The sequence below is a fragment of the Ostrinia nubilalis genome, chromosome 12 (genome assembly GCF_963855985.1).
Source record: "Ostrinia nubilalis chromosome 12, ilOstNubi1.1, whole genome shotgun sequence".
Classification (NCBI taxonomy): domain Eukaryota; kingdom Metazoa; phylum Arthropoda; class Insecta; order Lepidoptera; family Crambidae; genus Ostrinia; species Ostrinia nubilalis.
Genome location: NC_087099.1, coordinates 8,841,919 through 8,857,457, shown reverse-complemented (window position 1 = coordinate 8,857,457; position 15,539 = coordinate 8,841,919). Strand labels below are relative to the sequence as shown.

The following is a 15,539-nucleotide window of genomic DNA, read 5'->3' as shown; positions in this document are numbered from 1 at the left end:
AAAACTTACAAACAGTTTAGAATCAGTGTTTGATGGCTCAAGCTTTGAGCGACGTTGCATAAATTGTACCATGAAAGAGCGCATTTTATTTATTTTCTTTTATTAGATAATAAAGATAGTGGCATATAAACTGTTAAAGAAAGTACTGACAAAGACTTCATATTAATGAACGAACAAACTATTTTATGTAATCTGCAAAAAAGATTTGAGTAAATACTGTTTTCTATTTCTCAAGCAATGCTTTTTGTTAATTAATTTGTAGGTATTTAAACATAAATGACTTACCCGTGTAATGCATGACGGTGCAAAGGCTATAAAATGTAATTTTATGGTTGCAACTTCCACTACTTTTACGTAACTTGAGAATGAAGCGAAGAGATCACAGCACTCTTCTCGTGTAGATTGATTGTATTTGATTAATATAGATTATTCTTCAGACTCAGATCAGCGACCCTTGACAGTCCACGCGACCTGTCATTTGCCTATGATCGCGCCGGCGATGGCGATCTGCACGCGTTGGTATGGTTGAAGCATTGATCGCCATCACCATCGCGCACGCAGGCTGTTCGCGTTGGTTTAGCCGAACCTTTAGGTGTCTGATATGGCTTAATCGGACTCACAACGTATCTTCCCAAGCAAGGGATTATTATTTGTCATATCAGGTAGATACAAACCTTTTTATATCCTAAAGAAACTGGGAACTACGAGAAATAAAAGTCATTTTATACTGTGCTGTCCCACCTAAGAATCGAACTCAGAACCTTGGAGTCAAAAGAGTCTCACTCTTACTTACCCCTGGACTAGGACACGTACACGTCTCATCCAGTGTAAGTAGCAATGCGCCTCTTCATTTATTTATTCTGCACCAAAAAGTCCACACATATATGAGAATACTCGTAGCACATGTATTCCATTCATCTGACCGTAGTACAAACTCGGTTTAGGCTCTATGTACTATAAATAAGTATATACCTATGTAAAATTGAGAATCACGATAAATGTATGCAAAGAACCCTTATCAGGATTTACATAAAATTATTTGCAAAATAAAATCTAAGGCTGGTAAAACAAGGTAGTACAGCTCAGACTAACTCTTTACATCTATATAAATATTAACCATGACATGTATTCGTGAATCCAACTACAAAGCCGTAAGTAATCCAGTACGAGTAAAACCCAACTACATGCATAAGCAATTAAAACAATAACAATTTGATTACATTTTTATTTTAAAATGTCATAAAATGATATCAACATCTTAATGTTAACATTGATAAATAGAATTGCCTTCATGCATTATTACATGAGTTTAATTTCATCGAATTATTTACAAATACAGTTGTTACATTTTATTGTCTTTTACGCAATGTAAAACAATTCAAAATATACAACACAATATTTTATTGTCACAAACATTAACATCTTACATTAATACATTATGCATTATTTATTTAATCTTACGAAACGAAAGTTTTTAATAATATAAAATAGTATTTCAAAAAATTTTGAAAGACGACGCTGTTATTACCTACTATTAATAAAAATAACAAATGCACAACAGCTGCAATTAAAGTAATACAGATTGCATAAGATTTACCACCGTTAGAAGATACGATACGGTAAAATACATAAATATAGATTATTTTTACAGAATCAATTCTTATCAAAATTCATTTTTACTTTTATAGTTCTATGTCTACTATAAATTCATTCTTTTACTTACATACACTACAATTTACATGAAGTTCAATAGGAACTCCATGGGCTACACATTTTAACTCATAGGTAAGTACAAACTTGAATGAGCCGAATACATTATTTTAATATACTATTCGGAAGACAAATTTATTTATTACAAGTATTAAAATTTACAATCTAGCATATTTTTTCAGTACACAAAGAAATTAGGAAGTATTTTGATTGTTATGGAAGATTAGATATTTTATAGAAGAAGTATACATTTATGAGACCCTTTGATTTCACAGAGAGACAGTAAAGTGTGTAATAAACCGAACACCGTCTCTTATTAATTGTTCTTAAATTAACATTAGTTACAATACAATGTCAAAAATTGAGACGTTAGTGGTATTAGAACACTATAAATTTTTGTTACTTTATAAAATACGAATAGGGGAGTCTCTTATTTAACTTAAAATGCAGGAATACAAAATGACAAGACTCTATTTAATTTATTTACTAATGAATAAGGTCATTAGTACCAAGGTATTCGTTGTCTCGAGTTTTTCTCAAAATGGTCTCGGTATTCATTATTTTCTTTCCAACGAAAATATATAAACGCCTCTATTATATAAATACATACATGCAAAACGCATAGCAGAACTAATGATAAATATATTTTGGTCTAGAATCTTAACTCTACGGCTATTGTCTTTACAATCGTATTGTCATACAGATATTAATACTAATATTTACTTACATAGTACTAATAATATAAATATCAATATATTTTTACATTTCTAAATTATATCAAAAGTTATTACATAATCTAAACAACTTATTGTATTATGTCAAAAAATCAGACGAGTTGATAAAACGATTGCGTATTCGAATATTTTTTGCGAAAAATCTTAAACGGCCATTGATATGACATTGTTGATATTACCAATTAATAAATCTAACATGATTCAGGAATTCAAATTCTTATTATTATCAATTTTGATCTTTATTGTCATTATAAGGCTATAAATAATCTGCCCAACGTCAACAGAGCTTAGGTACTTAACAACCGCAATATACGTACTTACAAAATTCAACAGCCATGATTTCATCACTACCTATGCTATTTAATTCTGTATGTGTCTATGCCGCCGCGAGCAGAGCGAGGATTGTGAGCGCGACCGTGTCAACTGTGGTCGAGGCTCGGTTGTATGGAACAAATTGGCGGGGCGGGCCCGATGGGCGTACTTTTTGTTTTTCGGTCCGCTGCGCGTACTCATTATGCGAGTTGTTGGTGGAGCCGTATTGTACGTTGTAAAGGTTGAGGGCGTTATTGAGCTCGGCTTGTCTAAGGTCGGCGTCGAGCGCGTTGTATGTCCTCTCGAACTGCTTCTTGAGATGGCGTTTTGGCGGGCGCGTGGTCGCAGCGACGGTGGTGGTCGGTCGCGGGGTGGTCGTCGTGGTGGTGGTCGTGGTCGTGGTGGTCGTCGTAGTCCTTTGCGGCGTTTCTGTTGAGAATCAAAAGTTTATGTTTAGTATAATGTCGGCAGTTTAAGGTTAATTATTTTATGTAAGCATATTATGAATACCAGTCGCTATCAATTTGTTTGTTTCACTTTGATAAAAATAGCGAAACTGTTTTCCGTCTTCAGCGAAAAATAGCGTCTAGTAAACAGAACCATTTAAACGGGAGTTTGTTTTCGAATACTTTTGAGAAGTTTTATAGCGCATAGCTACAATCTACTTTAGGAATCATTTCAAATTAAACTTTTATTGAACCCGTGAGGAAATTAAACAGAAGAAAATAGGAGGAATTTGAACTTTTAAGTATCGACTTATCGCAGATGGCATGTTAAAAACAAAAGCTTTATTAGCCAAGCTTAGTATTTCTTTTTTTTATTTAAGGCATATTGGACCGAGGGCATCATAAAGTTAGGAGAAGCGCTGGACGCAGGCCGTTACCAATCTATCAACATGGAAAGCATTGGGGGAGGCCTATGTTCAGCAGTGGACGTCCTATGGCTAAAATGATGATAATGATGATGATGATGACGAAGGCATATTATGTAAATACACACCTTTCAATATAACGACGCCTTCAGCCCGGCCGTATCCATTGACGGCGGAGCAGGAGTACTCTCCAAAGTCGCTCTTCTTCAGCCGGTTGATGGTGAGGTTCATGCGCAGCGCGTACTCGTTGTAGCTCTGCTCCGATATTATGTACTTGGAGCTGTTCAGCAGCTTCCCACCTAGGGATAGAAGAGAAGAAGGGTTATTGCAAAAATTCCGTACAAAAAAGGGCTGCCAGATGGTTGAGATTTAACGAGTAACAAACTTTTGTGTGTTCTCCCTACTCCCTAAAAAGTTAAACATCTCCAGAAAAAACCGCTTGTTCCCAACGAGTCACACTGGTACTGATCACAAACATTAAATACCTTTAATATCAGGATATAAGAGCTTTCATTATAAAGAGACAATGTACAAAATACATAAATATCAAAATAATGATGTAATCTAAAGCTTGCAGTAAGAAAAAACAGCTTTACGAGTAGGGGTGTGACTGGATAGGATTTTTTTCCCAACGAATAACAGGGTTTCCTAATACTCTTTTTGGAACATATCATTTTAGTGTTTATTGTCGGGACCAAAAGTTACAAAATCCCAAGAAATTTCACTTTCTCGGGAGCTATTTTGCTCATAGCTACAAGTTAAACCTAATCCTGGTATTCAGAATAAAGTTTTAAGCGAAAACGATCTATGTAGTAGTATGTATGTGGGAATAACGAGTTTATTTTAGTTTATTTTTTATTTTTATATAACGTTATAACGTTATCGGTTACTTTTTAAACAGCAACCCTAAGAAGATCGTTATGTCAGTTGAGATTCTTATGACGTGAGCTGTCTGTATAAGATGTACGATTCCAATAAAACGAAGTGTTACGAATAGAACCAGCTTTTCAGTGAAATAATCCCACAACTTTTTTGGGGGCTCGTCCGGGATCAAGCTCATCATTGAAAACTAATGGTTCGAGACGAAGAAAACCGAAAAAATCATAACGGAAAATACTACGAAAGGCAAGTCATCCATGTCAGTACAGTTCGCATTTGTGTCGCTAGATGTCGTACTTGCTTCGTGGCATGAGCTGTTTTACCGACCATCGAATGAAGCTAGAATTGCCATATTTTAAAATAACGTTATTGAAATAACGTTATCAGATATTGTATGGTTGGAACGTTATGAACGAAGAATACTTGTTACGACGGTGATCATTTTTGATGAATTCAAGTAAAATATCTTACTGTACTACACGACGACGACTTTCTCTTACGACGAAGACGAAAAGGACTAAAGATATTTTACCAAAGATGCCACCAAAGAAGAAAGGTCAGGAACCGAGCGAAGATGAAGAATACCAAGAAGACGTTGAGGTTCAGATATCGTTTCGAGACTTAGAGAAGTCGATGAATACTTTTACTGGCGATGATACCTATCCTGTAACAGAATTTATAGAAGAATTCGAAGACGTAGCTGATTTGATGAAGTGGACTAATGTAGAAAAATTAGTTTATGCAAAAAGACTGCTGGGAGGAACTGCCAAGCTATTTTTGAGGTCTATTGGAAGAGTTAAAGACTACACAAATTTGAAGAAAGCGCTTAAAGAAGAATTCGGACCAAAACTAAATAGCGCAACAATCCACAAAAGATTAGTTGCACGGAAGATGAAAAGCGATGAAACTTACCAACAGTACTTTTTGGTGATGAAAGAGTTAGCATTGCATGGAAAAGTCGAAGATGCTGCCTTGATGGAGTACGTTATAGACGGAATAAGAGACAGTGAGGTGAACAAAGCTATACTTTATGGCGCCGCGGATATTAAAGAGTTCAGGAAAAAACTAGAAATATACAGCGAGTTGAAGAAAAAGCAAACGAAACCTACACCTTCGACATCAAATTACCAAGGAAACCAACATCGAAGATCGAGCAATGTTACGAATACAAAAAGAAGATGTTATAACTGCGGGGCTTTCGATCACCAATCTTCTGCATGCGATAAAGGAGTTAAATGCTTTGGATGTAATGAATTTGGACACAAAAGTGTTGATTGTCCCAATAAACCAAAGAAGACGTTGAATATCCTGAAAGAAGAAAAGGAAGATGCACCATTTAAGAAGATAAAGATTGAAGAAATGGAAATGATAGTTTTGTTTGATACCGGAAGTGACGTTAACTTGATGACTAAAAAAGAATATGAGAAGATAAAAGAAAACGTGAAAACATACAAAGACTCGAAGATTCGTTTGACCGGAATAGCTGAAAAAGAAATAATTACACATGGCATGTTCACTAGTAAAATTCAAATCGATGATTGCTACTCAGATGCCACGTTTTACATTGTGGATGATAACGACATTCCTGTCAACTCTATAATTGGGAATCCAATTCTTAGAGATTTCGAAGTCAAGTTTACTAAAGATGGGATTTCTGTAGAAAAGACGGAACATTTAACGCTGCTAGTAGAAAAAGATGATAAAGCTGTAGAATACGACATAGAAGACTCAAGACGCACTATTGAAATTAAGAAAATGTTAGAAGACTACAAACCTACAGAAAGAATAAAGAAGAGTAACGTTGAATTAAGAATTTTACTTACTGACGATACACCAATACACCAAAGTCCAAGACGCTTATCACCACGGGAAATGGAAGTTCTTAGCAAACAGATTGACGATTGGCTAGAACAAGGAGTAATCAAACCGAGCAAATCTGATTTCGCATCTCCGACGGTTTTGGCAAATAAGAAAGATGGAACCTACAGAGTATGCATAGATTTCTGACGCATTAACAAGAGGATCATCAAGGAAAGGTTTCCATTACCTTTGATCGAAGACCAAATTGATAAGCTGAAAGAAGCAAAGATTTTCACATCTCTAGACCTTAAGAATGGTTTTCTGCACGTTAATGTCCATAAAGATAGTCAGAAGTATACTTCTTTTGTGACTCCACTAGGCCAGTATGAATTCATGAAGATGCCTTTCGGCTTGTGTACTGCGCCTTCAGTCTTTCAACGATTCGTCAACGATATTTTTTGTGATTACATTAACGATGGAACCGTATTAGCTTATCTCGATGATTTGATTATTCCGGCTACATCTGAAAATGAGGCGTTGAATAAGTTAGAAAAAGTACTAAAAAGAGCTGGGGAGTATGGTCTGATTTTTAACTGGAAGAAATGTCATTTTATGAAAAGAGAGATTGAATATTTGGGCTACATAATCAAAGAAAGTGAAGTTCGACCGTCGAAAGATAAGATAAAGGCTGTTTCAAATTTCAAGAAACCAAACAGTATCAAAGCCGTTCAATCGTTCCTCGGGCTAACAGGGTATTTTAGAAAGTTTATTCGAGACTACTCGTTGATTGCTAAACCGATGACTGATCTGCTGAAGAAAGATGCTGTTTTTATTTTTAATGAGAAATGTGAGGAGGCTTTTATGAAGTTAAAAAATGTACTTACCAGCTCACCAGTTTTGAGAATCTATAATCCTGATTTTGAAACAGAACTGCACACAGATGCTAGTGCCGACGGATATGGTGCTGTTCTGCTACAAAGAAGTCCTAAAGATGACCAGCTACACCCTGTACATTTTATGAGTAAAAAGACTACACCATCTGAAAGAAAATACCATAGTTATTACTTAGAAATTTTAGCTATTGTGGAGGCCATTAAGAAGTTTCGAGTTTATTTGCAAGGAATACACTTCAAAATTGTTACGGACTGCTCAGCATTGACAATGACATTACAGAAAAGGGACTTACCTCCACGAGTTGCCAGATGGGCTCTGCTTCTAGAAGAATTCGACTATCAGATTGAACACCGACCTGCATCACGAATGAAACACGCCGACGCCCTAAGCCGTTACCCTACTTGTTTAATACTTACTGAGACGACTACAAGACTGAAGAAGGCACAAGATGAGGACGAACACATTCAGCTACTGAAAAGAATTTTACAAAAAGAACCCTACCAGAACTACATATTACAGAATGACATATTATACAAGGAAAGAAATGGAGATAAATTGTTTGTAGTACCAAAAAAGATGCAGAACGAAATTATAAGAAAGAATCACGAAAGAGGACATTTTGGTATAGCAAAGACAGAAGAACTGATCAACAGAGAATATTTTATTGAGAGTTTACAGACTAAAATCAAAAAGGTCATAGATAACTGCGTAGAGTGCATCCTTATATCACACAAGAGAGGGAAAAAAGAAGGAATGCTTAACCCCATTGATAAAGGTGATGTGCCTTTGGCAACTTACCACATAGATCATCTTGGACCTCTAACTTCCACGAATAAAAATTATAAGTACATTCTTACGGTGGTCGACGCGTTTACTAAGTTTACTTGGATTTACCCTGTGAAGACGTTGACCACGGAGGAAACATTGAGTAAACTAAGTCTGCAACAACAAGTTTTTGGTTCCCCACAGCGACTAATTACAGATCGTAACGCTGCTTTTACATCGAATGACTTCAAAGATTATTGCCAAAATGAAAATATTACACATTATTTGATTACGACTGGACAACCCAGAGGAAATGGACAAGTGGAGCGGATCCATCAGATTATAATCGCCGTTTTAAGCAAACTTAGTGCCGATGATCCCACAAAATGGTATCGTAAAGTGCCTGCTGTCCAACGTTGTCTAAACGGAACCTATCAAAGAAGTATAGGCATGACGCCATTCGAATTGATGTTCGGAGTAAAGATGAGAGACGGAGATGATGAACTTGTTAAGATGATAGAAGAAGAAAACGTAGAAAGGATGAATGAGAAAAGACAAGAGTTAAGAGAAAAGGCAAGAGAATCTATAAAGAAAATCCAAGAGGAAAATGTTAAAACTTATAACAAGAAAAGAAGAGAAGCCACACCATATGAGATAGGAGATTTGGTTGCTATCAAGAAGACGCAATTCTCTCAGGGAAGCAAGCTTTACCCAAAATTTCTTGGTCCTTACGAAATTATAAAGAAGAACCGTAATGACAGATACGGATTGAAGAAAATCGGAAATACAGAAGGCCCTAACAATACGACTAGTTCTGCTGATTTTATGAAGCCGTGGATCACTACTGAAGACGAAGATATTTCATCTGGGACAGATGAATAATCAGGACAGCCGTGTGGGAATAACGAGTTTATTTTAGTTTATTTTTTATTTTTATATAACGTTATAACGTTATCGGTTACTTTTTAAACAGCAACCCTAAGAAGATCGTTATGTCAGTTGAGATTCTTATGACGTGAGCTGTCTGTATAAGATGTACGATTCCAATAAAACGAAGTGTTACGAATAGAACCAGCTTTTCAGTGAAATAATCCCACATGTATTTGTAGCTACTTGTTAGTAGTAGGTACCTACAACCATTTTACCTAAATGGACAATGTCGAGACTTCTCATTTTCAAACAAGTATCAAACTCTGAACAACAATCGAATTATCGTATTATAAATGATGCTCCTTTGAAAACTTCATCCAGAATGAATATCTAAACGATCAATCTACTTACCTATAACAAAAACAAGGTGACACGTGTACAATTTGACATGAAAATATTCTTCCAAGGTTACGTTTTGTGATGAGATTTTGTGGAATTCAAAATATAAAGCGGCTTGCAGACTTATTTCTCAGAAAAACGGAGTATTATCGTAAACGCTCCGATTTATTGCGTGAATGCTAAGCATAAATATGGTATGAATATTTTTACTGGAAATATCTCTATACACGATATCTCACCAAATGAGTGGTTTTTGATAGCATTTATGGAATTCTATCAAAAAGTTTTCTACGATTCCGAAATCCATTTCTAAATGGAATCCGAAATTAATAAAAGTCTTTAAGTTACGTTAGAATAAATGTGGCTAAAAAGAAATGTAGGTACGTGTACCTACGTTGTGTAAGTCTTCATCTTTACATTAATTTTACATAGTACCTATAAAAAACAAAGTCACTCCCGCTGTTGGTACGCTTAGAATCATTAGTTTAAAACGTTACAGATTTTAAGGCAGTTTTCAGTAACAGATAGAGTGATTCTAGGAGAAGGTTTATATGAAAATAGCACCCGTGCAAAGCCGGGGCGGGTCGCTAATGTAGTATGTACATGCAGCTTCAAATAATTCGTAACACCCAAAGTAGCCAAAAAGTTCGCAACTCATCTTTGTTACAATTGTAACAAGGTTATGTTGTCAACATTTGGCCATTTTTGGTTTCACGATCTAGGTATTTGAAGCTTGTTCGCTGTAATGAATACATTACAACGTAATACTCACTCGCTTGAGACTTCCCTCGCTGCCAAGTGTTCAGCGACTTGGGCGAGGCCTCCACGTAGCACTGCAGCGTGACTTGCATGTCCACGGAGCGCAGCACCACTGGACTGTCCACCCGCACTGACGGCTCGACTGTATTACGAAACAGATATTTTTACGACTCAATAATGTAGATAAATCTCTACAAAATATAAGACCCAATTTCACGAATAAACGTTAAATTATCACTAACAAGCAGTTCCACTGTAACAGACTTTTTAAAATTTTCTCTACACCTTAAATCAACTGTTAAAATTGATCTTTTCTGAACTCGGTTCTTAAAACTCCGTCGAAAAACGAGCCAATTGTAAAATATTTTACTTGAATAATTCTAAAGAAAGTTATATGATCAAAATAATGCAATACCTTACCACAAACAACATTCTTAGAATTCCTCTACGTTGAAGCAAAGTGTAAATCTAACCAGTGTGAAGTACTTGCGTTTCAATATAAACGGTAAGTGAATGCTTTGAATCGATTGAGTATTCTAATTACAGTCTTTGATAGAGCTAAAGAAATTCTTGCAAGTTTCATTCGGTATAACAGTAATTTAATCGCTTTGATGATCCCTAACCAGGGCAATAGAAAGAGAAAACAAAGGAAACTTGAATGCCTACTACAAATTGTTCGGGATGAAATAAAAGCAACACTTGGCCAATAGGAAGCTCAATTACTTTTGATTACCTACTCCGTTTGAAGAATAAGCGTTGGGACTGAAACAGATTTAGTCACAGTGTTTTGTTTTTGTTTTGATTCATTGGAACCCTTACGTTAACTTTGAGTTAATGGAATGTGATTAAATCAGCCCCATGCCACAGTCGACATTGTTTCCGTGATTGTTTATCACATTCTTAGAGATGAGGACGACGTTAACCGTAGATGTAATGTTAATATGACCGTAAGTCAACAAACTATCTATCACGACATCTTAATTACTCGTTAAACTGTCAGTTTCTTGAAGTAGGTCTTTGATCTAATAGAGGTCGCCTACGAGTAAAACGGGTCGACCAAAAACAATGTAATTAAAAGTCTTAAACAAATCTTATAGAAATCACCGTACGTTAGTAACTTGATTACCTCTAAATAAAGTTTACGAGAGACAATCTAAGCAAAAAGGTTAACTATAAATTAAGTCAACCCAATTAACTTAACACAAGCCTTGTCCAAAAGTTTGGTTAAGGATCGAAGTTAGATAGGTACTTTGTTTTCTAAAGCCTCACAAAATTTCCCTTCGAATAAATTCGCCTTTAGCTAAGTGTTCAGCCTTGCGAAATTTATTTGGAGATATAGCCAAGTGTGTAAATTTTATTTAGGTCTACGAAAGTAAAAGCATTATTTTGTACATATTTTCTAACTTTGTCTAGACAAAGACTTTGCGCTAGCGCAAAGTGACTAGGTGTATAATTTGATATGACCGTTGCCTGATTCGGTATAAAGAAGCGGGAAGTATTTTTGAGTAACCAGAGCTTTTCGGACAATGTAACGGCGCTGATCCTGGCCACACAGAAGTTGCATTAGTGAAATCATGAAAGACTTCTGGATTAAACAGATACCTACACCGGAACCATTGACCGCTCGACATTTTTCAATGCACTAAGCTGATATATCATGTACATAAGTACCTATTAACCTACACCTATACAGGATGATTTTGTTATCTGTATCCAAATTTTAAAATATAATTTAATAAGCTCTATAGAACAATTTAATAATACAACTTTATGTTAATTATTCTTAATCGCGGTATTTTTCGATAATCATCCTGTATTATAGAAAAAGTGCGATTACTTACATAGTACAGAGACCTCGTAGCGCCGACTCTTGGTAGGGGGGACGCCATTTGCCGCGATGCACAAATACGTCCCCATGTCCGCCCGCTGCAGGTTCGAAAGGGACAGTATGGAGCCCACGTAGTTGTCCACTACTGTTTAACAAACAAATAAAACAATTTTAATGGGAAAAAAGTAATAATTAAGTTAGGTAATTACTTAATTTTGATGTGAATTAGAATTGAGCGATCTTTGTACTTTTACCAGCTTGAATACTTACAAAAATACAATAAAAAGACGTCTTAGGTAAATTAAAATTCAAGAGTCAGTTGGGCACTTGGGCACGAAAACAACTAGGAGGGTTTGTTTTATTGACGCTGTTTTTCTACGTCATTTAACCTGATTTAAAATCTGAGTGACATTTTACTCGGTCTTTAGATGTAGCTGATCGTTGTTGTAATCATAATTAAAAAGCCCCTAATCCCCAACACGATTGCTACAACTTCAGAGCACGGTTATTATATCAAAAAGTCTCATTTAAACTCAAAGATATTTAGCCAAATACCAGCACAATTATATTTTGTATCAGAACCTAATTGCTACAGCCTTAATCTAAATTGGAGCTTACGCGGATAAGTACATCAGACGTCTTGGTGTAAGCCAAACAGGCTCATACATCAAGCGGGCACACACCCGCGCCTACGTTCTTACCTTAATTATATTTGCCATCGCTAATCTCCGCGTAACACTTTAATGAAAACAGTGCACAATCCGGCATTTAACGGTCGCCGTCAAATTAAATTTAAATGGAAATAATTTATCGCTTTATTATAGCATACGACCCTAAATCTCGGGCGCAGACATAAAATACTGCTCACGACGGAGCGCGTAATATCAAAGGCGGCCTTCTAATGTGACCGCGTTTCTGATTTTTAAAACAGGACATAGCTGAGTATACCTACTCGAGTGTATTCAAAAATGATGATGATAACAGAAGAAAGTATAATAAAGAAAATGTTACCGAGCGCTCGCGCTCTTGCCAACAAAGTACAGCCTATCTTAAAAAGAAAATTACCAAAACAAACAAAAATATTGCTTTTCTTAGTAATATAAAACATCTAACTTTAGGTAGGTAATAAATTTTCACACCTCTTAATAAGGGTGACCGGAATTAGTGTTTTGCTATTTAAGAAATAAATCAAGTTCATGCAAACATAGCATGTAATTGATTAATTAAACACATACCCGCCTATTAACTACAGGCAGAGTTAACAGCCCACTTTGCTATGCAATATATTAACGTCCAAAATCGGGCATCAAAACATAAAACACGCTAGAATTAGTTTAGCATTCAATTACGTGGCAGCGTTAGTTTTCAGTAAGCGGATCATTTCGGTGTTCCAGAGAGTTTATCCAGGAAAATCCGACCAAAGCCACGAATTATGGTCACGTCAAGCTTGTATGAAATTGTGTTTTATTAACGGGATATAAAGTTGAGTTGCGACATGTCGTCGGCAAGTTGTAAAGACGTCGGCTCGATTCAGCAATTCCGTTATTATTGCCGGAGCACTAATTGTTTTCCAATTTAGCCGGGGCTCGACGATTTTCCGCCATAAACACTTACAAACGACTTTCAGAATTACTTAGAAACAATGAGATATAAATCGTCTTTGTAATGTAGTTTAGTTACAAATTAACTAATTATGATTTGGTTAATATTTATCGGTTATTATAAAACTTGTGGATGGATTAATAAACGTCTTGATATCATAATACTATCATTCATAGATGCTTAAATTGTTTTTCTTGAGGAAAATCAAAACCAATTTGACGATTTATATTTTATTAAGCATAGAACATTACCCACCCTCCCCTTGGGTTTGGTAGAGAACGCGGACAAATTGACAATTTGGTAAAAACAAACTTCATAAAAGAGAACTTGGTGAGTAAATAATTATGAAGTGAGTGTAATAAAACAAAGTCGATATGCTTTATTGTCACTCTACATCTCTTCTAATCATAAAAATCCACATAAACATATAATTTACTGGGCAAACAATAAAGTCTTATTTTATAGTTAGCTACGATGACGATATGATTGCAAAATGTCAATTAGTTTAATCAGCCATTTCCATTCGATATTACGGAAAACACTAAATTGATATAACGATTATTAGAAATTGACAGCGTTTGTAAGCAAAATAAAAGTATCAATTTTCTTTAAAAAACGTTTACCTACTTATTAAATTGATTCAAATGTGTGAATGCAGTGAATGCATGTGTGAGTCTTTATGTGAAAACCTTGCGCATTAGATTATAAAACCAAAAAAAATAATGGAGAAATAGATAGAGTCTTGATATTTTGTGGAGGTTACATGGCTGTCATATTTTAATTAGGTACCTAGGTATTAAAAAATATGTTTTACCTAATTACCTTCTGTTTGAGAGTTTTTATGCTGGAAATCCTTACAAAACCAAAAGAGAATTATAAATAAATCTGCCATTGTTCGGTGTCACAAGTCAGTTTATCAATGAGGGTCTTAATTAAGAGCCGGTGACGTCACGTCCCGTCGCCTCCGAGATACGTAATTAACTAATCATGTAGATTGATTATTGAGTGAGAAAAAATACTTGTGTTATAATAGATAAGGTCACAAAAGATATTCATATAAGGTATAATGTGAGCAGTAGGGTTTTGTGATGAGATAATGATGATGATGTGTTCTTGATTGGGTCTACCCATCGATTAAGTTAAAGCACGTGACTATTTGAATTAATCATTTATTTTATTTACATTACGAATGGACGAACATACTACATAGTACCACAGCTGCTATTTTTCTACCACAAAATTCAAACCTTTTTAACTACACTGTTCCGTGGGCCATTTTGATACAAGTGTAAATAATTTTAGATCTGACTTCTCTACTTCCCTAGCCTAGAATATGAAGCACACTATCACTCTACAACCTTTGATAGTATCTATCATAAAAAATTAATGTTTAATTAGATACTAAAGATGTAAGACAGTAAAAAAATCTTATCTCTATGTCGTGAATAAACGCGATTAAATCGTAAGTCTATCTACAAATACAATGGACCAGATTAGAAATCCTTTTTAAAAGAGATAATGGCGAGTCCCAGCAAATCTTTCCCATTTAGTGGAGCGTGTATAACATGTCAATTAATACAAAGCCAGCGCCGCCACTCTGTTAACTATTACAGCCTTCCTCCGTTTACAGAAGCCAGTCTTTTGTTTATGCTTAATGGCTTAAATAAAACGGGTCAAATCCGTAAAACACCGCCCTGAAAAGGTTTAAATGGCCGCTACGGGACTACCAATTCCAACCCTAATACCTGAACATTAAAGCATAAATTACCCTGCCGGATTACACCCGATTAAAAGGACAGCCGTGCATATGTGTTGGAATGACTTGTACTATAATTGTTCCGAACTCCTGTCTTTTCACCTACTGTTTTCGGTTACGTGTAAAGGGCGGGTCGTTATAACTATAAGAGGTAAGCTTTTGTTACGTTAATTTTCACTAATCCGTTCATTTAATTTCCTGGCCTGAGCCCGAATTGCTTCAATATTTTGTTTAAGTAGTAATTGAGTTCTTTGAACACGTTTTTTCCACGGAAATGAATTCCAGCCATCGCGCGGGGGCCACTTACTTTTGTAATGTAAAAATGTTGACAGCCTATTCGGGTAAAAGCAGGAATATAAA

At 35.6% G+C, this 15,539-nt stretch overlaps 1 protein-coding gene across 1 annotated transcript in view; it reads right to left on the bottom strand.

Annotated features, from left to right (window-relative positions):
- Positions 1–1,288: 1,288 nt before the first annotated feature.
- The window catches only part of LOC135076907 (lachesin-like), a 67,786-nt gene continuing 53,535 nt past the window's right edge, over positions 1,289–15,539 (bottom strand). Inside the window, exons 6-9 of the mRNA XM_063971419.1 lie at positions 11,835–11,966; positions 10,007–10,135; positions 3,756–3,926; positions 1,289–3,185 (exon numbers count right to left, since the gene is read on the bottom strand). Of these exons, the coding sequence (XP_063827489.1) occupies positions 2,821–3,185; positions 3,756–3,926; positions 10,007–10,135; positions 11,835–11,966 (797 nt within the window). The 3' untranslated portion in view covers positions 1,289–2,820. The remainder of the gene's footprint in view (positions 3,186–3,755; positions 3,927–10,006; positions 10,136–11,834; positions 11,967–15,539) is intronic.